Below are 24,321 nucleotides of genomic sequence, written 5' to 3'. Positions count from 1 at the left end.
CCAGCCACACTCCAGGCTCCACCTGTCACGAAGAGGCTGCCCTGAGCTCTGACTTCATCTGGGCACCCCTCTGCTCCCCCAAGCCGAGAATCTGCCTCCTGAGAACTCACATGGACTCCTGAGGCTGGACCCCTCTTTATCTACTGAGTCTGGGCTTTGGGTGTCCCTGAGTGTCTGTTTCCTATGTAAATACATGCATAAGTAAATAAATTTATATTGTGAACTGTTCAGGGGTTGAGCATATCATAAAGCAGCTGGCCAAGTAGGAGTGCTATCTTAGTTACCTAGTGCTGCTATAACAGAAATACCACAAGTGGATGGCTTTAACAAACAAATTTATTCTCTCACAGTCTAGTAGGCTAGAAGTCGGCATTCAGGGTGCCAGCTCCAGGGGAAGGCTTTCTCTCTCTGTCGGCTCTGGAGGAAGGTCCTTGTCGTCAATCATCCCCGGTCAAGGAGCTTCTCAGCACAGGGACCCCGGGTCCAAAGGACACGCTCTGCTCCTGGCACTACTTTCTTGGTGGTATGAAGTCCTTCTGTTTCTCTGCTCGCTTCTCTCTTTTTATATCTCAAAAGAGATTGACCTAAAATGCAACCTAATCTTGTAGATTGAGTCCTGCCTCATTAACATAACTGCCTCTAATCCCACATCATTAATATCATAAACCAAACCAAACCTGTTGCTGTAGAGTTGATTCCGGCTCACAGCAACCCTATAGGACAGAGAGTAGAACTGCCCCATAGGGTTTCCAAGGAGGGGCTGGTGGATTCAAACTGCTGACCTTTTGGTTAGCAACCAAGCTCTTAACTACTGCACCACCAGGGCTCCATTAACATCATGGAAGTAGGATTTACAACACATAGGAAAATCACATCAGATGACAAAATGGTAGACAATCACACAATACTGGGAATCATGGCCTAGCCAAGTTGATACACATTTTGGGGGGACACAATTCAATCCATAACATAACGGGGGGAAGGGCACCAGGGGTCATCTCAGAGACTCCAGACTGTCACCCTCTCCACTGCCTTTGGGCTCTCTCATCCAGTAAGAAAGGCAGGGTTTTAAGTGATTTCAAGAAATATGGCATATAATTAATTACTGATAAAGTCATAAAGGGCAGAGGTGGTGTCTTAGACTGGGTTCTCTAGAGAAGCAAAACCAGTAAGGCATATATAAATATACAGAGAGGAAGATTTATATCAAGGACATGGCTCATGAGGTTGTAGAGGCTTCAACGTCCCAAGTCCGTGGGGCAGGATAGAGGCATCTCCTGATCCACGTAGCCGCAGGGGCTGAGGAACCCAAGATCAGCAGGTCAGAGAGCAGGGCTCTTGCTCACAGGCTGCAAAGATTGATGAATCCCAAGATCGACAGGCAAGACTGCAGGTAAGCTGCTAACTCAAGTCTCAAGAAACTGGAGGTCACATGAACAGGAGCCCCCTGCAGGATCTAGAACCAGCAAAAAGCCCATGAGCCCTGCCAGAATGTCCACTTATATTTGACACAGGCCACATGCCCAAGGAAACTCCCTTTCAACTGGCTGGCTACTCACAGCAGATCCCTTCATGGAGGTGATCACATTATATCAAATCTCATCATGGAAGTGATCACAACATCACACAACTGCCAAACCACTGAGAATCATGGCCCAGCCAAGTTGACACACAACCTTAACCACCACAGGTGGGAAGTGCCAGCTCTAGGAAACTGAAAATAGCAGGGAAGCCCCTCTGGTCAGCTCGAGATTTCTTATCACTGCTTTCACTCTCAACCTGTTTTCTCACAGCTGTACCAGGACATGGATGGTCTCAAGCAGTTTCTTAACCTGGGTGTGAGAGTGGGTTTCAGGAATTGCCAAGCCCTTTGAAATTGCGTTTCAGATTAACTGGGTCAGGTGCAAGTGTTTTTATGGAGAAGGCCCAACAACTCCCACCAGATTGTGAATGAGAGCCATAGTCCAAAAAGGCTCTGCAGGTCTGTGTTCACAGAGGCTGGGATATCAGTGGTGTGTATGTGGTTTGCTGGCATCCAGCTCAGATATGGTACTGGGTTATGGGCAGACTTGACACAGGCCCCGTGGGTACTGAGTAAGGCTGGTACCTCTTTGAAACAGGAAAATGAGGCTGCTAGAAAGAAGCTTGACATCAAATGGAGGAAGAAGGGAATAGGGCTCTATCCTAGTACCTATCCTCTGCATCACAGAGTGTAGTGATCAGTCACTTGCTATGCCACAGGGCTCTGCCCTCAGCACCTTCCCTTTTTAATCTCATCCTCTCCTGCACTGGGAACTCCCACATGTGCATTCTAACCGGGCCCTGTGCTTCAGAAGTACATCCATCCACTGTATAGTTTTACCAGACAGGGCTTAGGCACATCAAAGCCATCAATTTTCCCCAATGTTGTAGTTCCCGTCATTCCTGTTAACAGCTTTGAAACCATCTATCTACTTCTCTCCCTTCTCCACTGCTGGCCCTGGGTCAGGCACTCATCCTCTCTTGCATAGACCCGTTACCGGAATATTCTCATTGAGCTGCTTGGCCTGTCTTCTTAATCCCTTCCATATTCCTCTGCCAGATCATTCCTGCTCTGGCAGCTCTCCACTACCTCAGAAAAAAAGGCCAAGATAATTGAGACCTGACATACTGCCTGGTCCTAGCCAACCTTTCTGTCCATATAAACCATGCTCCCCCAGCAAACTGGACTACTCACAAGGCCTCAGACGCCAGGGTTTCCTACTGTGCACCAGCCAGGAATACTAGTGCTTTCTGAGGTGCTCCCCACATAAAGGGTTCCATGGCCAATTAAGACTGGAGAAACCTGCATATCCTACCCCCCTCCACACTCTGCTTTTGTAAAGTTTGAGATGTACCACTGGTCAAAGCCAGTCCCATGGCCAAGTTCAAAGCCAATGTGGAAGGGACTACACAGGAACTCAGACACTGGGATGCATGTTTCATCGGGGGCCCTTAGTGTAACAATGTACAAGTACTGGGCCACGTGACGTCCTCTGTCAGAACATGAGTGGATTTCTCTCTCAAAGAGTGTCTTACAATTCTGAAAGGCCATGAAAGCTCTGCAGGGAGACATGTGCCCCTTGCCCGGAAGGAGGACAAAAGCCAATGACAACTACTGATGCCATCTACTCTGCATAAGAAGCCATCCCAAGACTCAATGGCATAAAACAGCTATTTTATTACATTCAGATTCTGTAGGTCAGGAATTCAGATGGGGCACACCAGAGATGGCTTGTTTCTCATCTGTGATGTTTGGGAAGACTCAAATGGCTGAGGGTGACTTGGTGGCTGGTGGCTGGAATCATCTGGAGGAATCTTCGCTCACATGACTGAAGCCTGGGCTGGGATGACCTGAAGGCTTGGCTCAGCTGGGGCTGTCAACAGAAACACCTACATATGGCCTCTCCATATAGCCTGGGCTTCCTCACAGCATGGTGGCTTCAGGATAGTTAGATCTCCTACATGGTGCCTCAGCGATCCAAGAGCAAGTGTCCTAGCAGCAAAGGCAGAGGCTGCACTGGCCTTCTGTGACCTAGCACTGAATGACATGTATCACTTCTGCCATTCTCTATTAGCTGAAGCAGTCAAGATTCTAGGAAAGAGAACAAAGACTCCAACTTTTGATGGAAAGACAAAGAATTTACAGCCATTTTTAAAACCACCACACATATTATCTCTACACCCTGTCCTCACCACCACCACTTGCCCACCATAAGTCTTCAGAGAAAGTAGTTCCTTGAGAAAACACTGGGAACATCTGCACCAACCCCCAAGAAAGTTCCCAAAAATGGAGAGAAGAGTCTAACAAGGTACCTAACTGACTTTTCTGGGTTCCATTAACATCTTATTAAGGTCATTTGTTCAACAAATACCTGCTTTGCTATGTGCTCAGTAGGCTTAATACAGCAACTCCAAGGAGCTTACAGCTCACAATGTATTTAGAGACAAGATGTGGGTCTAAGAAGCTTTATTACCACACAAGAGTTACACAGCAGCTAAGGCCACCAAGAACAGAAGTCTCTATACCAGGACTTCTCCTATGGTTCCTAGACATTTCTTTTCTACTGTGCTGCTAATAATTTCACATACAGCAGTCCTTGGGAACAGGGGCTTCCTAAGACAACTCCTCCCTCAGAGTGGTGGCACCAAGGACAAAGGCCCAATCCCTTCCATTTGATTAAGTACCAGACAACAAAGACAGGACTGCCTCCTTCTGCAGTATCATCCTGCACCCTTCTTCCCCAAGCCTCACTCCATTTCCCTGTTGCCCAGTACCAGGGCCTAGCTGTACTTTGAAGATACTCACAGGAACTAGAGAAACAAAAAGCGAAAGACCAAAATTAATAACTAAAAAAAGAAAAAGGACATAAAGAAGCAGCCAAGAAAGGCAGAGACATGGGAGTGGCAGGAGAATGGGACAAAATCTGTCATGGTCAAGGACACAGGGGGCAGGTGAAAGACAAGGGCCGGACAGCTGGAGGAACGAATGACAGGTAGGAGTAAAAGAGGCAGCACTGAGTAGGTGACCCATCACCCTCACCCCCAAAATACCACTGACCAAACAGGCAGGCTCCTCTTCGCATTAGACCTTTATTACTATAGTACTCTGAGGGCTCAGCCCACTTCCCTGCCAACAGTCCCTGGAAATAAGACTGATTTCCCCTGGTAGGTAAGACACAAGTTTTGCTGGGTGACTGAACGGCTCTTCTCTTGGTCCAGGGGGATCCCCTTTCCTTCTGGCGATGCCCTCTGTGAGGCCAAGGTGAAGGCCTTCCTCTCCGGGGACGTCCAGCCTTACACGGTCCACTTCAGGCACCTTCAGAGGGAGAGGAAGCCCAGGATAAGGAGAGAGGTCTGCTGAGCTGTGCAGGTAGGAGGGAGTGGGTATGACCTGGGTGAGGCACCAAGCTTACCTGGTCTCCTGGTGGGTACCCAGACAGCGCACCGTACAGTACCGGGCGCCACAGCTGACACAGGTGTATGGGGAAGGGAAGCCGCAGACAGCACAGAAGGGGCGCTGGGGCCGGGAGGGGGGTCCCGCACAGGCTGTCAGGTAGTTGGGGCCCTCAGCCACACTCAGGTTCTGCAGAGACAAGAGGGGCAGGCTGTGTGGCTCCTCCTCCCACCCGTGTAGCAACCATCCGCGGCGTAGAGACCCCCAGGCTCATGCCTTCCCGGAAGGGCCCTCCCAGGCTGGCTTCTCTCTCACCTGCTCCTCCAACAGGGCCTGAAAGTTTTTTCGGAAGCGAAGTTTAAAATGATCACCTCGCGTTTTCTTCTTTTTCTTTCCTAGGGGTCAAGAGCAATCAGTTGCTTGACATTTGGCAAGAAAGACACTGTCTTAGTCATCTAGTGCTGCTGTAACAGAAATACCCAAGTGGATGGTTTTAACAAAGAGAAGTTTATTTCCTCATAGTAAAGTAGGCTAAAAGTCCAAATTCAGGGCATCACCTCCAGGGGAAGGCTTTCTCTCTCTGTCGGCCTTCTCATCAATCTTGCCCTGGACTAGGAGCTTCTCTGCGCAGGGACCCAGGGCCCAAAGGACACACTCTGCTCCCGGCACTGCTTTCTTGGTGGTATGAGGTCCCCGTCTCTCTGCTCACTTCTCCCTTTTATATCTCAAAAGAGATCGCCTCAAGACACAATCCAATCTTGTAGATTGAGTCCTGCCTTACTAACACAACTGCCGCCCATCCCCCCTCATTAACATCCTAGAGGCAGGATTCACAACATATAGGAAAATCACATCAGATGACAGAATGGTGGACAATCACACAATACCGGGGAATTATGGCCCAGCCAAATTGAAACATACGTTTTGGGGAACATAATTCAATCCATGACAGACAGCATTCTTTTCTGTCTCGTCACCCTCCGATACCCACTTGTCCTGTGTTCTATGTCTGCCTCTCTCTACCATCTTTTCCGCCTTACCCCCTACTTCTCAAATCCCAGCCTAACTTTGTCTTCATAATCCACAAATCTAAAGCCTTATGTCAAAGCTAGAAGAGATCTCAGAACTCATCAACTCCATCTTCTCTATTCTACATACATGAGAGGAAGAGGAGTCACAGAGCGGGTAGCAGCTGGCTCACAGTCAGAGAGGCCAGTCACTGGCAGAGCCAGAAGGGCTGCTGGGTCATCTGCTTCCCAGCCTGATGTTCTTCCCACAACCCTGACCTTGACAGACTCTTCCCCTTCCTTTCAGCCTTGTCTCCCTCTCCCCAAACCTTCCTTCCTCCTCCCATCCGCCTCACCAGTGTCTGTATCATCATCAAACTGAGGAAGCCTCTTGCCAAGCTGGGGGAGTCCTGCGTGGGGATCATCCTGGAAGTTGTCATTCTCCAATGCCTCAAGCTGCCTGTTGATGCGGCGCTGCCGGGCCGCCCTGTCCAGCACCCGCCGCTGTCCGGGGTCCTGGGAGCGAACTGAATGGGGCAGGGCAAGAAGATTTATGAGTGGGGGCAGAGTGGAGGGGCACAAAGAAGAGGGAAGTTGGGCCAGCCTTGGCTCTGGGCAGTGAGTGGAAGATGTCAGGGGCAGGGAGCCACAGTTCTCTGATCTCATCCAGCTCACTAAGCCCTTGGCCCTACTTCTTCTCCCTTCTAGTTTTGCTTCCTTCCCAGCTAAGACTACTATTTCAGCCACTCATGCCCTAGCCTTTCCTCCCAATCCCAGAGCCAGCCAATGAAATGCTTCCTCGAGACGTGTTGCTGCTGGCAGAAGTCACACAACCATACCAATAGAAGCCACTATACATCTGGGGCTTCCAGGCTCAGCTGGAACCTTAATATACTTGGCCTTCACACTCAGCAGTCTCATGTCCTACCACAAAGGAAACAGGGGCCGTACACACATAATGACACTCATCTTTCAGCCCACCCTGAGACAGAAGTGCACACAGAATGCCCTCTCCCCATTCCAGGTGCACACAGCACCCAAGCTCCACCGCTCAACCCGATCCTACACCTCCAGAGTCCATCCCCTCCGTCTTGCATCTTCAATCCCCCTCCTCAACTGGTACTTTCCCTTCAATAGGAAAACCTGCTAAACTCTTGTGTGTCTACCCAACTTTATAGCCACTCTTTTTGAAAGAGTGCTCCCTGTGATGTTTCATCTCCTCACCTCCCATCCACTTCTCAACCCCCAACAACCCAACTCCCACCTGATCGTTCAGTGGAAACTGCCCGCACTCAGGACACTGGTGACCTACTGCCAAGTCCAGTGTGCATTTTTTAAATCTTCCTTTCACTTAAGCTCTCTACGCCCTGTGACTTTGTTGACTGCCTCCCTTGGGTTGAAACACTCCCTTCCTTTGCTTCCATGACATGACTCAAGGTTCTCCTTGCTCTCTGGCTAGGCTTCTCAGTCTCCCATCTTAGCCACCCTCCCTGCCTCTCTCCTTTCTCAGTCTATGCACTCTTCCTGGAATTTTTAATCCAAACACAGGGCTCTAACTATCACTCACATGCAAATGACTCCAAAAGTGATTCTCTCAACCCGAAACCCTCTCCTGAGCCCCAGAACTGGCTGTTCAACTGGCTGTAGGGAATCATCTACTGACCCCACGACATGGCAACTCAAAATTAAAAATCTACCCATCAAGTCTGTTTCTCATCCTGTAGCCTCTCTCTAAGTAAATGGAACCACCTACGCAGACATCCAAACCAGAAACCCAGAAGGCCTTTTAAATTTTTTTCAATACTGTATTCACTGTTCACCAGCTTCCAATAATGCTACACATAAATTCTCTTTATTCATTAAACAAATATTTACTGAGGCGTGCCTGTAACCATAATAATAATAGCAGAAGCATTGGCAGCTACCACTTTTATGTGCCAGGCACTATACTAAGCCCTTAGAATACATTAAATCATTTAATCCTAATTACCCTTTGAGATAGGTATCATTATCATCCCCAATTTACTGAAGTTCAAAGGTTAAGAAACGTGCCCAAAGTCCACACAACTAGTATGTGGCAGGGTCAGAATTCAAACCCAGAACTGCCCAGCACTAAAACACTGCTCTCGATTGCTACACTGGACTGCCTCGCTTGCAAATGCCGGGCAGTGAGCTAGGTTCTAGGAATAGAGCAAGAGCTGACAGTCTAGTGGGGTAATGGAAACGATTAAACAAACAAGCACAGTATAGCAGAGGACATGCTAGGAAGGGAAGTACAGAGTGCTATAGAGCACATGAAAGGAGCAACTCCTCTGGCCTTGGAGGGGTCAGGAAAGATTTCCCAGAGGAAGGTAAAAGTCTAGGCTGAAGCCTGCCTGATGAAGAGAAGCTAGCCTGGACTAGGGAGAGGAGAGGGTGTTTCAGGCCTGAATGGGAGACTGTGGTGCTTCAGTAAATTGAAAAAAGTTCAGTATGGCTGGTATGTAGAGTGGGGGGTCGGGATGTGGAACAGGGCAGGCAGACCATTAAGAGATTTACCTTTAAGTATCTCAAGGAGTTTGGATTTGGGGATTTTATAGGGAGGGTGCTAGAGATCCGTTGATTGGGTTTACTAGAAAATCAATCTGCCAGCAGTATTCAGAGCCTCATCTCTTGTCTGGACTACTCAACAGCTGCCTAACTGGCCTTACGGCCTCTAGACCTGTGCTGTACAATAAGGTAGCCACTAGTCACATGTAGTCATTCACATTAAAATTAAGTTAAATTTAAAATTCAGTTTCTCAGTCATACTAGCCACATTTCAAGCCCTCAACAGCCATGTGTGCCTAATGGCTACCATACTGGACAATGCAGATTAAGAACATTTCCATCTTCCCAGAAATTACTGGACAATACTGCGCAAATGTTTCCGTCCATCCTCCACACTGAAGCCAGAACTGCCTTACTAAAAGATAAATTTGCTTCAGTCACTCCCCTGTCTTAAAAGCCTTTGATGGCTCCTAACCGCCCTCTCCATAGACTTCCAACTCTTTGGCAGTTTGTATAATGCCTTTCCAAATGTAGCCTTCCACAGCCCTCTAGACTTCTTCCTTTTCCTCCGCAAGCTCTGAACTGCGAATGTAGCTACCTAAGCAATTGGCTTTTCCTTGTTTCCCTGCTTTGCATATGTGGTTCCTACTGCTGGGAATAAGTCCCCACACACCTCCACTGAGCGAAACCGTAACTTGACTTTCAAGAGTTAATTCAAAACAGAAGTGACACAAACAGACAAGTGCACACCCATGCTCATCGCAGCACTATTCACAATAGCAAAAAGATGGAAACAACCTAAAGGCCCAGCAAGGGATGAATGGATAAGCAAATGTGGTAACATACATACAATGGAATATTACTCAGCGACAAAGAAAAATGAGTTCCCTGAACATCTTGGAACATGGATGAACCTGGAGGACACTGTGTTCAGAGAAATAAGTCAATCACAAAAAAACAAACACGTATGTTCTCACTTTTATGAAATGACATGAGCAGGTAAATATACAAAAACTAAATTTTCCTTAGTGGTCACCAGGCTTGGGGCGGGGAAGGAGAGTCACTCTCTAAATAGTAGATACTTGTTATTTTTGTTGATGGGAAAGGTAACACCGAATGAGCGTGAAGTATACACACACTGACGAAGGTAAACAATGTCACCAAAATGTACATAAGAAAAAAGGACCTGCTGGTAACTGCTAAACCAAAAACCAAATCCATTGCCGTCGAATCGATTCCAACTCATAGTAACCCTGTAGGACAGAGGAAACAAGAAGCAGCTGGTGGATTCGAACTGCCGACCTTTGGGGTAGCAGCTGAGCTCTTTACAGCACCACCAGGGCTCTGGTAATTGCTATGGCATATATAATTTTGAAACAACAACCAAAAAACATATGTGTGTGCATGTATGTACGTAGGCATACATGTGTATCCGAAAAGAAACCAGACCCATTGCTGTCAAGTTGATTCCAACTCATAGTGACCCTACAGGACAGAGAACTGCCCCATAGGGTTTCTAAGGAGTGCCTGGTGGATTCGAACCGCCCATCTTTTGGTTAACAGCTGAATTCTTAACCACTATGTCACCAGGGTTTCCTGTATGTGTGTGTATATATAGATGTATGCATATGTATATATATATGCATGTATGTGACTGCACATATATTTATATATATGATAAAGCACATAGGCAGCACAGTTATGAACACTACTTAGACATAACCAAACACTTCACAGGATTAAATTTCTGGGTTTGAAGGATTAGGACCATAGTCTGATGGACTATCTCAGTCAATTGGCATAATATAGTTCATAAAGTTATGTTCTATATCCTAATTTGGTGAGTAGTGTCTGAGGTCTTAAAAGCTTTCGAGCAGCCATCTAAGATACAACTATGGTTCTCTACTCATCCGGAGCTAAAGAAAAAGAAAGAAACTAAAGACTCAAAGAAGAAACTAGTCTACAGGACAAATAGTCTACACAGACCACAGCCTCATCTACCCTGAGACCAGAAGAACTAGATGGTGCCTGGTTATCACTACTGATAGTTCTAATCAGGGCCACAACAGATGGACCCTGCTAGAATGAGAAAAAAATGTGGAACAGAATCTCAAATTACTTTAAAAAAAAAAAAAAAAAAAAACAGACTTACTGGACTGGTTGAGACTGGGGGACCCCCCCGAGACTGCTGCCCTGAGATACTCTTCAAACCTTGAACAGAAACTAACTCCTGAGATCACCTTGGAGCTAAATAACAGACTGGCTCACAAAATGATGCATATCAGCCATAAGTACTGTACTCCTTTAAAAAATCTACGAGACCAAACAGTCAACAATTACTTTAAAACAGAAATGAGAATGTAAGGGGGCAGGGAAACTAGATTAATGGAAATGTAACATCCAGTAAAGAAATGAGAATGTTCACGCTTTGTGAACAATGTAACCAATGTCACTGAACAATCTGTGTAGAAATTGTTGAATGGAAACCTAAACTGCTGTGTAAACCTTCATCGAAAAAAAAATTATTAAAAAAAAAAAAAAGATTTAATTCAAGCCTTTTCTTTCCCGCCAAACCTTCCGGGCCACCTCCTTGTCAGAGGGTGGGTTGGGTGCCGCTCCTCCCTGCATTCAGGCCCTGTGCTTCCCTCTGCAATAGCACGTATCACTCTGAAATGCAACGGCAGAATCTGTGCGTGTCTCCCTCCTAGAAAGCCAGTTCTTGGATGGCAGGGCTCGTTTTCCTCTCCCCACCCCAGCGGCCGGCTTGGAGCAGGTAACGGAATAGATGGTTTGGGGGGCTGCCCCGACGCCAGGACCCGAGGGCCAAGAAGGGATTTAGGATGAACAACTGGGTGAGAAAATCCTAAACCAGATTCCGATTTGGGAGGAGAAAGGGGGCGAACCGCCGGGGGGGGTCACCTACCCGAAGTTTTCTTTTCCACCATTTCCACAACCCAGCTGACGGATGAGCCTGCTGCGCACGCGTGCTAAACCACAGGCTTTGGTAGGGGCACGTTCACTTCCGGCGGCGTGTGCTTTGGCCTGTGCGCAGAATAACTCCGAGATTTTGCCTCACTACCTGGTGTTCCCTTGGCGACAAGAAAGCTTTCCGCCACATTTCATAGGGGCAATAGTACTTCCGGTATTAGTATGGTTGTGTATCTTGTGGGACCCCTGAAAGGGGTCAAGAGGTGGTGCGGGTGGTCTTTGGGAAAACGTAATTTTCTTCATTTTCCTTTGGTCCTTCTGATGATGCCATCATCACAAAAGCAGCCCCTAGAGCCTCTCCCGGGGCAGTAGAGGTGGTGGGCCGGACTTCCAAAGACATGGGACAGCTTGAGTGGGAAATCCGAGAGGTCCCTAGTGACCGTCTGACGAAACCTCAACTCCCAGCTCCCTCGGGCCACAGTTCCGCCGAAAACTCCCCGGCCTTCTCCCTCCCTGCCGGCCTGTTCACCTCGTCTCCGCTAGGCGTGGCCCCATCCCCGGCTTTCCGCGGCGTCCGCCCCGCCGCTCTAAGCAGTGCTGTTGCAAGAACCCGCCTCCGCCTCCCGCCGGACTCTCCGCGAATGGTCACTTCCCCTCCCTGAGCTACAGTTTCTTCATCTGTCAAGCGTTGGTGGGCCCGACTGGCTCTGACAAAGTCCTTAGCTCCAGGACCTCCGGCCCAAGCCACTGCGACACTCTCCCCGCCTATCGACCCGGCGCCCCCGCTGCTCGCTCCCGCGGCCCGCGCGCCCGCGCCCCAGGACAATTCTCGCCTTGTCTGTGGCGCCGGCATTTCGAGTTTTCTGTAGCCTCCGGTTACAGTTTTTTCCAGGGCGGAGCCGCAGCCTTGCTCCTCCTCTCAGGGGGGCCACACAGCAGCCCCGGCCCCCCCTTCCCAGAGACCCCTGCGGAGTTGGGATCCAGTCGCGCAGCCCAGACTGGTGTGGGCCTGTGTGTGCTGTCCTGCCCGCTCCCCGCCATGGCCTCCTGGAGCCCAGGACCCCGGCTCCTGCTGTTGCTGCTGCTGCTGCTGCTGCTGCCGCCGCCTCCTCCTGCGGCCTCGGCCTCCGACCGTCCTCGGGGCAGCGACCGCGTTAACCCAGGTGAGAACCAGGAGGGGCCGACCCCGGGCGAGTGGGCGTCAGACTGACGGTCCGCCAGCCGGGGTTGGCCGGCCTCTCCCCTGCCCAGCACGCTGCTTGGGACTGAATCACGCGGCCCCTCGCCCACTCCCCACCCTGGACTGAAGTTTCCAGCCTTCCCACGTGAATTGCCCGAATTCTTGGGTGTCACTCCTACCCCACTGTAAGGGGCGCGTGGGGGGGGGATCGGACTTTCCCTGGCTGGAAAAAGTTTAGAGGGAATGGGGAAGAAGAGGAAAGGGACAGTAGTTGGGTCGGTGGGAGGGGATGGGGACCTGCGGAGAGCTGGGAAGGAACGCAAGCACGGAGGACTTTGAGCTAGGGGAGTGGGTCCTGAGTGCCAATTCTGCTGGTGGCAGAGAGGCTGCTGGTAATTACCGTGGCCACAGCCGAGACGGAAGGATACCGGCGTTTCCTGCGGTCGGCAGAGTTCTTCAACTATACTGTGCGGGTAAGGAGAGGGATGGGCCTCATGGCCACTAGGGAGGAGGGTTGCAGCAGGAGGAGTGGGCTGAGGGCTGGATGCCTGGGTCCCCACGGTGAGCTTGGTCAGGAGGGCCCACATAGCCAGCTGAGCCGCTCTGACATTGTGGATCTCCTTCACAGACCCTGGGCCTGGGCAGGGAGTGGCGAGGAGGTGATGTGGCCAGAACGGTTGGTGGAGGACAGAAGGTCAGGTGGCTGAGGAAGGAAATGGAGAAATACGCAGACCAGGAGGATATGGTCATCATGTTTGTGGACAGGTAAAGGGGCTGGGTGCAGGAAAGGGGATGAGGAGGGAATAAGGAAGCTAAGTTTCTCTGGCCAGCCCACTCATCTACCCTTTTCCTCACCCAGCTATGATGTGATTCTGGCTGGCAACCCCTCAGAGCTGCTGAAGAAATTCGTGCAGAGTGGCAGCCGCCTGCTCTTCTCTGCGGAGAGCTTCTGCTGGCCAGACTGGGGGCTGGCAGAGCAGTACCCTGAGGTGGGCACGGGCAAGCGCTTCCTCAACTCTGGTGGTGAGTGGCAGAGTGCCTGAGGGGGAGGGGCCAAGAGAGGTGGGGCTTGGAGCGTTCTAGGTGCCTGAGGGCTGGAGAGGGAGCTGGGAGAGATCTGTGGGACCCTGGGAGTCTTGGGGTCAGCGCCCCCCCTCCCCCAGGATTCATCGGCTTCGCCCCCACCATCCACCAAATTGTCCGCCAGTGGAAGTACAAGGATGATGATGATGACCAGCTGTTCTACACTCATCTCTACCTGGACCCAGGCCTGAGGGTAGGGAGGGATGTGGGGGGAGGGGGAGGAGATGGCCTACAGCTCTGCAGGGGTGAGAGGCCTCAGGCAGAATGGGAGAGAAGTTTGGGGATGATGTAAAGAGAAAAGAATGGGAAATGATGCTGCCGCTGCTTTCCCCTTTAATAAACTGCCCCATCTCATCCCACATAGGAGAAACTCAGACTCAATCTGGATCATAAATCCCGGATCTTTCAGAACCTCAATGGGGCTTTAGGTGAGAAAAGGCGACCAGGGGTCAGGGGTGGGCGATGAGAGAGGCCTCTGCTGCTGGGGGTCCTGTACTTGGGAGGGGCTCCTGGTAGAACTGGTGTGGTCTACAACTCATCTTTGTGTTTAACTTCGTCAGACATCAGAGCGGCTGATAAAGTAAGTTGCACTGTGCTACAAGAGTAATAACAGTAGCGGTTCTCATAGCTAACATCTAGTGAACATATGCTGTGTTACTCCCCTTTTCAGCTGAAGAGACTGACTGTAAGGGACTAGTAATTTGCCTTAGGTCACATGGGAGTAAGAAACCCTGGTGGTGCAGTGGTTAACAGCTACGGCTGCTAACCAAAGGGTTGGCAGTTTGAATTCACCAGGCGCTCCTAGGAAGCTCTATGGGGCAGTAGGATTCTGCCCTATAGGGTCGCTGTGAGTCAGAATCAACTTGATGGCACAGAGGTTTTTTTTTGGGGGGGGGCATGGGAGTAAGTGGGGGAGCTCTCTAAGGTGGTAACAGCCTGCCGAGAACCCTAGGGCCTATTCCTGCCCCTGCAGAGCCACAATCCAGGGCCCTTTGGCCCAGGCTCCCCTTCATGCCCTAGAGAAATTGGGAGAACCTGTTGCTTGGCAGCCTCAAGGGAAAGGGAGTCTAAAACCTGGTCTTTCTTCCTCAGATGAAGTGGTTTTAAAGTTTGATCGGAATCGTGTGCGTATTCGTAATGTGGCCTATGACACACTCCCTGTTGTGATCCATGGCAACGGTCCCACTAAGGTGCTCCCAATGGCTTATACCTTCAGAGACCAGTCCCTACCCAGCCCCTGCCCCAACCCCGCCCCTGCCCTCAGCCCCTGCAGCAGAGATGCTGGGAGAGGGTTGAAGTGTCTCCTCCCATTCTCCTGCCGTCTCCTTACCTGTCTGCCTGACCACCCTCACCCCCGCTCCTGAGCCTCTCCCTCAGCTGCTCACTGTCTCTCCCCAACAGCTCCAGCTGAATTACCTGGGAAACTATGTCCCCAATGGCTGGACTCCTGAGGGAGGCTGTGGGTTCTGCAACCAGGACCGGAGGACACTCCCGGGGGGGCAGGTGAGGAGGGATGCCAGGCTGTGCGAGTGCACCGCAGCAGGGGCACAGGCGAGCATGCTGGGCAGCAGCGGTGGCAGTGGGCCAAATCTCCTGGGTGCCCCAAACCTCGGAGAGTGGACAGTGGCGGGGCTGACCCTCATCACGTTGTATTTTCCAGCCTCCCCCCCGGGTGCTTCTAGCTGTGTTTGTGGAACAACCTACCCCGTTCCTGCCCCGCTTCCTGCAGCGGCTGCTGCTCCTGGACTATCCGCCTGACAGGGTCACCCTTTTCCTGCACAACAGTGTGAGATGCCCTGGCAGGCCTGTCCCTGTGGGCTCTCCCAAGGGACCCTTCCCCAGCCCTGAGCAGAATTCCCTCCACCTAAGGCTTCCCTGCCCCCGTGTCAAATGCCTTCCTACATCTTTCTATTCACCCCCACCCTCCATCCCTCAGGCTCATCTTTTCTGCTGCTCAGTCCCCCCATCTCTTCTCCAGGAGGTGTACCATGAGCCTCACATGGCAGACGCCTGGCCTCAGCTCCAGGACCATTTCTCAGCTGTGAAGCTGGTGGGGCCAGAGGAGGCCCTGACCCCAGGCGAGGCCAGAGACATGGCCATGTGAGTGGGTGGGGGTGTGCCACTGGATGTACTCGCCCTTCCCGTATCCTCTCCATTACCCAGCCCAGCCATTCCTCGGCCTGGCGTTAACACCCCCCAGCCGCCACCTGTCCTGCCCTCTTCCCAGGTCACAGACAAGCGAGAGCCTAGGGGCTGGGGAAGGAAACACACTGGTTCCCCCTCTGCCCCCCAGTCTCTTTTTCCTCCTCTCCTTTTGCTGTGTTTCCACCCACTTTCTTCCTCTTCTGCTCAGAGGGTGGGTAGGGAGAGATCTCCCACTTGCCCCCTGTTTTCAGATCACCTGTGGATCTGTCATCTCCAGGGAGAGTTGTCGGCAGGACCCCGACTGTGAATTCTACTTCAGCCTGGACGCTGACGCTGTCATCACCAACCAGCAGACCCTGCGCATCCTCATCGAGGAGAACAGGTCAGTTGCCCGGCTCAGCCAGAGGTCCCCAAATAGCCCTCAGGGACCCTGACTCCCTCCCTGGCATGAGGCACCCCAAGGCCTCACCCCTCTGCCTAGCCCTCACCTCAGCCTCGTCCACAGGAAGGTGATAGCTCCCATGCTGTCCCGCCATGGGAAGCTGTGGTCCAATTTCTGGGGTGCGCTTAGCCCTGACGAGTACTATGCCCGCTCTGAAGACTACGTGGAGCTGGTGCAGCGGAAGCGAGTGTGAGTCTGCCTCCCTCCTCCCACCTGGGCCTGTTCAGACCCCAGCACCCTCTCCCAAGACCCCAGTCTCGGTCACCAGTCAGACACGCAGCAATGGTAGGGTGGGGACTGACTGGGTTGATTGGGAGATGAGGTGGTTGTGACCAGCAGTGATTGACAGGGGCAGTAACAGGGCTCAAGGAGTAGGGCGCCCTGAGGGAAGGGGCTCCTGGGATGACCCAGGCACAGTATTAGGGGTCCACTGCGCTAGCTGACCCTAGTGTGGGTGTCTCTAGGGGCGTGTGGAATGTGCCCTACATATCACAGGCATATGTGATCCGTGGGGAGACCCTGAGGACAGAGCTGCCCCAGAGGGAGGTATTCTCCAGCAGTGAAACTGACCCAGACATGGCCTTCTGTAAGAGCCTGCGGGACAAGGTGAGCAGGACAGGGCCTGGAGTGCGGGGCCTGGGGCCCGATGCTGAGATGCTGGGAGGCAGCCATCTAGGGTCTCCTTCACCCTTCTCTCCCAACCCCCTCTCCAGGGCATCTTCCTCCACCTCAGCAATCAGCACGAATTTGGCCGGCTCCTGGCCACTTCCCGGTATGACACAGACCACCTGCACCCCGACCTCTGGCAGATCTTTGACAACCCCCTGGTGAGTGGAGGCCCTCCCTCAGAGGATGCGTGTGTTTGCCCTTCATTAGAGAATGACACCACAGCTGAGGAACACCCCCTGTTCAGGGCCTGATACTGCCGGGGAGGGGCGGGCCCAGGGACCAGGGCTTCCTAGGCAGGGTGCGGAGAGCACACATCTGAGGTATGATCTCCTGACACCCCCAACTCCTCCCAGGACTGGAAAGAACAGTACATTCATGAAAACTACAGCCGGGCCCTTGAAGGGAAAGGAATAGTGGAGCAGGTGAGCCCCACTCAGGACCCCTTATGCCTTGATGGCCATGGCCTCTTGAGCCTACCACCTGGATTAGTGGTTTCCCAACTGGGTTCCGCCAGGTACCTTAGGTTTTCTGCTCGAGCAAGATGAAGACAAAGGCTGAGCAAATAGAGCTTCAGCCCCCACCCCACTCCCTCCTCTGCATTAATCACAGTAACTTCTCTTTTCATCTATTGGGCATGTTGGTGTTTGGGGTAAAATCGTATTTTTTAAAAAGGGATGCACTGTTGTACAGAAATTTAAAAACCACTCTCCTAGAACCTGGGGCTCCAGGGTCCTCTTGCCTACCGGCTTGTGCTTTCCCAGACCTCTCTCGGCCCTGCTCTTCTCTTCACTCCACCCTTCTCTGTCCAGCCTTCCCTCCCCCAGCCCTAGTCATGGCCCATTCCCAAGCTCGGTCCCCATCCCCCCAGCTTCTCTCATCTTCTGGCTTCCCTTTATCCTCCCTGCTTGTCTCACCTCCATTTGCTGCCCATCCCTGCCCCTGTTCTCAGCCATGCCCAGACGTGTACTGGTTCCCACTGCTGTCAGACCAAATGTGTGATGAGCTGGTGGAGGAAATGGAGCACTATGGCCAGTGGTCGGGAGGCCGGCATGAGGTGAGCGGGGCATGGGGACCACCTGGAGAGCAATGAGGATCCCCAGGAAGAGGGAGATGCTGAGGGAGGGATGGGATCAGGAGAGTGGGAGAGGAGTACCCAAGGGAGAGGGGCCTGCAAGGGACCCATCCATCCATCTATCCATCCATCTATCCATCCATCCGTCCGTCTGCGCTTCCTTCCTTCTTTCCTTCCTTCCTTCCTTCCTTCCTTCCTTCCTTCCTTCCTTCCTTCCTTCCTTCCTTCCTTCCTTCCTTCCTTCCTTCCTTCCTTCCTTCCTTCCTTCCTTCCATCCATCCATCCATCCTTCCGTCCGTCCGTCCATCCATCCATCCATCCTTCCATCCGTCCATCCGTCCTTCCGTCCTTCCGTCCGTCCATCCATCTGTCCATCCATCCATCCAACCAACAGATATTTACTGGGCATGTCCTATATGCCAGCTGCTGAACAGGACAGTGCAGGTGTGATGATGCATTGTGCAGGCCAAGCTCTGCCCTTCCGGAGCACCCATCTGGATGGGGGAGATAAATAAGGAACAGCAACAACCCAAATGCTGTGAGAGCCACAGGGGGAGCCCTGTGCCCAGGCTGCAGGAAACCGAGGGGTTTCACAGAAGAGATGACATCTTAGCTGAGACTTAAAGGGCCAGTAGGAGTGAGTCAAGTCAAGAGGTGGTTGAGAAGACTGTTCCTGAACATAAGTTTTAAGGCCTGAAAGCAAGAGGAGGGAGAAGGTTGGCACTGCCCCTGTAGAGGCCATGCCCAGAGGATGTGGGCGTGGCTCAGTGCCCACTGCCCACAGGATTCCAGGCTGGCTGGAGGCTACGAGAACGTGCCCACAGTGGATATCCACATGAAGCAGGTGGGCTATGAGGACCAGTGGCTGCAGCTGCTGAGGACTTATGTGGGGCCCATGACGGAGAGACTATTCCCTGGCTACCACACCAAGGTGAGCCACTGCCCCTGCTCTGCCTGCCTCCTCCACCCTCCCACACCCCTTGCGCCGGGCTGGAATTCCCCATGCAGAGCCTTTGCAGCCCCATGGCATCCGGGTCCCAAGAAGGAGAGACTGCAGGAAGGCAACCCTGGGGAAGGACATAGCCAGGCTGAATCTGGGGCTCAGCATGGCTCAGCTCTGATCCCAGTTAGCAGTGAGACCACTGCAGGGCAGAGGCCTGGGGATCCTGTACTGCCTCTGGATAGAGGAACTCACAGCCACCCAGCTGCTTCTCTGCTGTCCCCACAGACGCGGGCAGTGATGAACTTCGTGGTCCGCTACCGGCCAGATGAGCAGCCCTCTCTGCGGCCGCACCATGACTCCTCAACCTTCACCCTTAATGTTGCCCTCAACCACAAGGGCCTGGATTATGAGGTCAGCCCCCACCCTGCTCCCACTTCAGGGCACTGCCAGAGTCCCTGCACACAGCCCTCAGCTGTCCTCTCTGCCTCTTGCCTGACCTGTTCACCTTTTTGATTTCTACTTGGTGGGTATCAACTCCCGAATCCCTTCTGGGTGCTGCCTGTCGTTCCTCCTGGGTCTCACATCCCTCACCCCTGTGTCTGCTCTCTCCCTTATCCCTCTGGCCTGCCTCTAACCCCCTACTCTGGGCCTGGTGCCCCCCAGTCTCCTCTTGTATCTGCCTGCTCCCCCCGTCCCCATGTCTGCTTACTCTCCCTTTCTTTTCCCTTCTCCTCTTCCCAGGGAGGTGGCTGCCGCTTCCTGCGCTATGACTGTGTGGTCTCATCTCCGCGGAAGGGCTGGGGGCTCCTGCACCCTGGCCGTCTCACCCACTACCACGAGGGGCTGCCCACTACTCGGGGCACTCGCTACATCATGGTGTCCTTTGTCGACCCCTGACATTCAACCACTCTGCCAAACCTTCCCCACCACTGTGCCTTCTTAGGGGGCCTGGGTGTGCCCCCCTATCCTTGGAGAAGGGGGTCTGTCTCCTCGCTTCCTCTGTGAATGCTCTATGTGCCTGGGACTGAATGTGTCGCCTTGTCCCCCAACACATGGCCCTCTCAGGAAGCTCATGGAGCCCCCCCGTTTCCTCCCCTCAGCTCCCAAGGGGTCCTGAGGAGAGGGCTTCTGGGGGTTCCTGGTGTGATAAATTATTAAGGTTTCTCAACCTCCCTCCTCCCACAATAAAGGAGGATTTGTAACTCTTGAGTCCATCTGTGTTCTTCCATCAAACTATGGACCCTGTGTCTCCTCCTGCCACCCAGAATAGAGGGACACCCCGATCTACTCCACAAAGAAAGGGCAGAGAAGAGGAAAAGGGAGGAACAGAATGCTAGATCTGTGTGGGAACCTGGAAGTTTCCTTGGTCTTGTTTTCTTACTCCTCTGTATTGCCTGAGCTGGGAAAGTGCATTAGAAGGGCCGGACCAAAAGCGGATTTCACAGTCGGGTGCAGAGGAAAGCTCACCCCTCGCCCAGCCCCCGAACTCTTCATGATTTTCAAATCACTTGATGGCATTTTCTCCTTTGCATGAAGGGTGGCGATGGCAGGGCCCATAGCTGGCCCTGGGGACAGCGCTAGGGGAAGGAAGTTCCCCTCCCCCCAAGCATATGTTCTAATGGAGGAGGACAGGACAGAGGCTTACCTTACTTGTGGCTGTCTGTGTGTGTGTGTGTGTGTGTGTGTGTGTGTGTGTGTGGTAAAGTAGACATAACATAAAATTTACCACTTTAGTCATTTATAGGTGTCCAATTCAGAGGCATTAAATATATTCACAATGTGGTGTAGCTATCACCACTATTTCCAGAACTTTTTCATCACCCCAAATGGAACCTTTGTACCCACTGAACAATCATTCTCCGTTCTCCCCTCCCCCAGCCCCTGGTAACCACTGAACTATTTTCTGTCTCTATGAATGCGCTTGTTCTAGATACCTCATATAAGTGGGATCATACAGTATTTGTCCTTTTATGTCTGGCTTATTTCACTTAGCATAATATTTTCAAGGTTTATCCACGTTATAACGTGTATAAGAAATTCATTCCTTTTTATGGAAGAACAGTACCCTATTGTATGGCTATACTGCATTTTGTTTATCCATTCATCTGTTGATGGCCATTGGTTTCTACCTTTTGGTTACTGTGAATTATGCTGCTATGAACACTGGCGTACAAGTATCGATTTACTCCCAGTTTTTTATTCTTTTGAGTATATATCTAGGATTGAAACTGTTCATTGTTGTTAGGTACCGTTAAGTTAATTCCAACTCACAGTGAGCCCATATGACACAGTAGAACTGCCCCATAGGGTTTTCTTGGCTGTAATCTTTACAGAACCAGATTGCCAGGGCTTTCTCCCACAGAACTGCTGGGTGGGCTTGAACTGGCAACCTTTCAGTTAGCAGTTGAGTGCTTAACCATTTGTGCCACCAGGGCTCCTTTGGAATTGCTGGGTCATATGGTAATTCTAGGTTTAACTTTTTGAGGAACTGTCAAACTTTTCCACCGAGAATGCACCATTTTATATTCTTACCAGCAGTGCACAAAAGTTCCAATTTCTCCATATCCTCACCAACACTTGTTAATTTTTGTATGTTTTGCTGTTGTTTTTATAATAGCCACCCTGTTGTTGTGGTTCGGTGCTATTGGATTGGTTCCAACTCAGTCACCCTATGTACAAAACAAAACACTACTCGGTCCTGCGCCATCCTCACGATCACTGCTATGTTTGAGCCCATTGTTGCAGCCACTGTGTCAATTCATCTCATTGAGGGTCTTCCTCTTTTTCGATGACCCTCTACCAAGCATATTGTCCTTCTCCAGGAACTGGTCCCTCCTGATAACATGTTCAAAGTACATAAGACGAGGTCTTGCCATTCTCCCTTCTAAGGAGCGTTCTGGCTGTACTTCTTCCAAGACGGATTTGTTCATTCTTCTGGCAGCCCATGGCATATTCAGTAGTTCAAGCATCAATTCTGCTTTGGTGTTACTTATTCATTGTCCAGCTTTTGCATGTGTATGAGGTGACTGAAAATATCAAGGCTTGAGACAGGTGCACCTTAGTCCTCAAGGTGGAATGTATGCTTTTTAACACTTTAAAGAGGTCTTTTGCAGCAGATTTACCCAGTGCAATACGTCATTTGATTTCTTGACTGCTGATTCCATGGGTGGTGGTGTAGATCCAAGAAAAATGAAATCCTGGACAACTTCAGTATTTTCTGCATTTATCATGATGTTACTTATTGGTCCAGTTGTGAGGATTTTTGTTTTCTTTATGTTGAGGTGTAATCCATATTGAAGACTGTAGTCTTTGATCTTTATCAATAAATGCTTGAAGTCCTCTTCACTTTCATCAAGGAAAGTTATGTCATCTGCATAGACAGGTTGTCAATGAGTCTTCCTCCAATCCTGATGTCTCATCCTTCTTCATACAGTCCATCTTCTCAGATTATTTGCTCAGCATACAGATTGAATAAGTATGGTGAAAGGATACAAAATTAACACACAACTTGCGTGATTTTAAAGCAAACAGTATCCCTTTGTTCTGTTTGAACAACTACCTCTTGGTCCTATACAGGTTCTCCATGAGCACAATTAAGTGTTTTGGAATTCCCATTCTTTGCAATATTATCTATAATTTATTATGATCCACACAGTGAAATGCCTTTGGCAGTCAATAAAACACAGGTAAACATCTTTCTGGTGTTCTCTGCTTTTAGCCAAAATCCATCTGACATCAGCAATGACAGCCCTCATTCCACATCCTCTTCTGAATCTGGCTTGAATTTCTGGCAGTTTCTGTCGATATACTACTGCAACTGTTTTTGAATTATCTTCATCAAAATTTTACTTGAGTGTGCTATTAATGATACTGTTTGATAATTTCTGCATTTTGTTGTGCCACATCAGCAAATGAAGGTCCTAAAAGCTTTATTCCATCCATGTCATTAAGGTCGACTGTACTTTGAGAAGGCAGCTCTTCCCCGGTCGTATTTTTAGAGCCTTACAACCTGAGTAGCTCATCTGGCACTATATCAGCGTTCTGCTGCTATCCATAAGGTTTTCACTGGCCAGTATTTTCAGAAGTAGGTTGCCGGGTCCTTCTTCCCAGTCTGTCTGAGTCTAGAAGCTCTACTGAAACCTGTCCACCATGGGTGACCCTTCTGGCATTTGAAATACCAGTAGCATAATTTCTAGCATCACAGCAATGTGCAAGCCACCTATCTTAGTCATCTAGTGCTGCTATAACAGAAATACCACAAGTGGATGGCTTTAACAAAGAGAAATTTATTCTTTCACAGTCTAGTAGACTAGAAGTCCAAACTCAGGGCATCAGCTCCAGTGGAAGTCTTTCTGTCTCTGTTGGCCTTCTCATCAATCTTCCCCTGGATTAGGAGCTTCTCCACGCAGGAACCCTGGGTCCAAAGGACGCACTCTGCTCCCAGCACTGCTTACTCGGTGGTACGAGGTCCCCCCATTCTCTGCTTGCTTCCCTTTCCTTTTATCTCTTGTAAGATAAAAGGTGGTGCAGGCCACACCCCAGAGAAACTCCCTTTACACTGGATCAGGCATGTGACCTTAGTAAGGGTGTTATAATCCCACCCTAATCCTTTATAACATAAAATTACAATCACAAAGTGAAGGACAACCACACAATACTGGGCATCATGGCCCAGCCAACTTGATACACACATTTTTGGGGGGCATAATTCAATCCATGACACCACCACAACACAACAAACTGACAGACAAGTGGTGGATAGCCATCCTAGTGGGTGTGAGGTGTTTCATTGTGGTTTTGATTTCAATTTCCCTAATAACTAATGTTGAGTATCTTTTCATGTGCTTATTGGAAATCTGCATATCTTCTTTGGAAAATTGTCTGTTGAAGTGTTTTGCCTATTTTTCAATTGGGTTGTTTTTGTTGTTTTTGAGTTATAGGAGTTCTTTATATACTCTGGATTTTTTTTTTTTTTCTTTTAGTGGCTGACTTTTTTTTTTTGTACTTTAGATGAAGGTTTACAGAACAAATAGGTTCTCATTAAACAGTTAGTACACATACTGTTTTATGACAATGGTTACCCACCCCACAACATGTCAACACTGTCCCTTCTCAAACTTGGGTTCCCTATTACCAGCTTTCCTGCCCTCTCCTGCCTTCTAGTCCTTGTCCCTGGACTGTTATGCCCCATTGGTCTCGTTTTGTTTTATGGAGCTGTCTAATCTTTGGCTGAACAGTGAACCTCGGGAGTGACTTCATTACTGAGCTAGAAGGGTGTCTGGGGGCCATACTCTCGGGGTTTCTTCAGTCTCTGTCAGGCCAGTAAATCTGGTCTTTTTTTGTGAGTTAGAATTTTGTTCTACATTTTTCTCCAGCTCTGTCTGGGACCCTCTATTGTGATCCCTGTC

At 50.5% G+C, this 24,321-nt stretch overlaps 2 protein-coding genes across 2 annotated transcripts; one reads left to right on the top strand and one right to left on the bottom strand.

Moving 5' to 3' along the window:
• Positions 1–4,600: 4,600 nt before the first annotated feature.
• Positions 4,601–11,463, bottom strand: ZNHIT1 (zinc finger HIT-type containing 1). The gene is made up of 5 exons (XM_004386751.2): positions 11,375–11,463; positions 6,279–6,449; positions 5,231–5,310; positions 4,935–5,104; positions 4,601–4,837 (listed from the first exon to the last, which is right to left on the bottom strand). The coding sequence occupies exons 1-5, from the start codon at positions 11,394–11,396 to the stop codon at positions 4,816–4,818; spliced, it is 465 nt and encodes a 154-aa protein (XP_004386808.1). The 5' UTR covers positions 11,397–11,463; the 3' UTR covers positions 4,601–4,815.
• A 920-nt stretch (positions 11,464–12,383) lies between these two features.
• Positions 12,384–20,122, top strand: PLOD3 (procollagen-lysine,2-oxoglutarate 5-dioxygenase 3). The gene is made up of 19 exons (XM_004386750.2): positions 12,384–12,542; positions 12,941–13,032; positions 13,188–13,324; positions 13,419–13,582; positions 13,723–13,835; positions 14,007–14,070; positions 14,735–14,832; positions 15,044–15,145; positions 15,303–15,428; positions 15,621–15,742; positions 16,065–16,169; positions 16,293–16,418; positions 16,694–16,835; positions 16,943–17,056; positions 17,252–17,320; positions 17,848–17,952; positions 18,755–18,901; positions 19,199–19,324; positions 19,655–20,122. Exons 1-19 carry the CDS (start codon positions 12,419–12,421, stop codon positions 19,808–19,810), a joined length of 2,232 nt encoding a protein of 743 aa, XP_004386807.1. The 5' UTR covers positions 12,384–12,418; the 3' UTR covers positions 19,811–20,122.
• Positions 20,123–24,321: the final 4,199 nt, after the last annotated feature.

This window comes from Trichechus manatus, unplaced genomic scaffold, assembly GCF_000243295.1.
Source record: "Trichechus manatus latirostris isolate Lorelei unplaced genomic scaffold, TriManLat1.0 scaffold00170, whole genome shotgun sequence".
NCBI lineage: Eukaryota > Metazoa > Chordata > Mammalia > Sirenia > Trichechidae > Trichechus > Trichechus manatus.
The sequence above is the reverse complement of the archived record's forward strand: the minus strand, read 5'-3'. Positions and strand labels throughout refer to the sequence as shown.

Bases quoted from the DNA above. Each gene is read 5' to 3' on its own strand.
- ZNHIT1 (XM_004386751.2), bottom strand. From the start codon at position 11,396: ATGGTGGAAAAGAAAACTTCGG. The intron at 6,450-11,374 runs GTAGGTGACCCC...TGCCCCATTCAG, and splicing joins GGTGGAAAAGAAAACTTCGG to TTCGCTCCCAGGACCCCGGA. The intron at 4,838-4,934 runs GTAAGCTTGGTG...CTCCCTCTGAAG, and splicing joins GGTACCCACCAGGAGACCAG to GTGCCTGAAGTGGACCGTGT.
- PLOD3 (XM_004386750.2), top strand. From the start codon at position 12,419: ATGGCCTCCTGGAGCCCAGGACCCCGGCTCCTGCTGTTGCTGCTGCTG. The intron at 17,057-17,251 runs GTGAGTGGAGGC...AACTCCTCCCAG, and splicing joins AGATCTTTGACAACCCCCTG to GACTGGAAAGAACAGTACAT. The intron at 18,902-19,198 runs GTGAGCCACTGC...CTGTCCCCACAG, and splicing joins TCCCTGGCTACCACACCAAG to ACGCGGGCAGTGATGAACTT.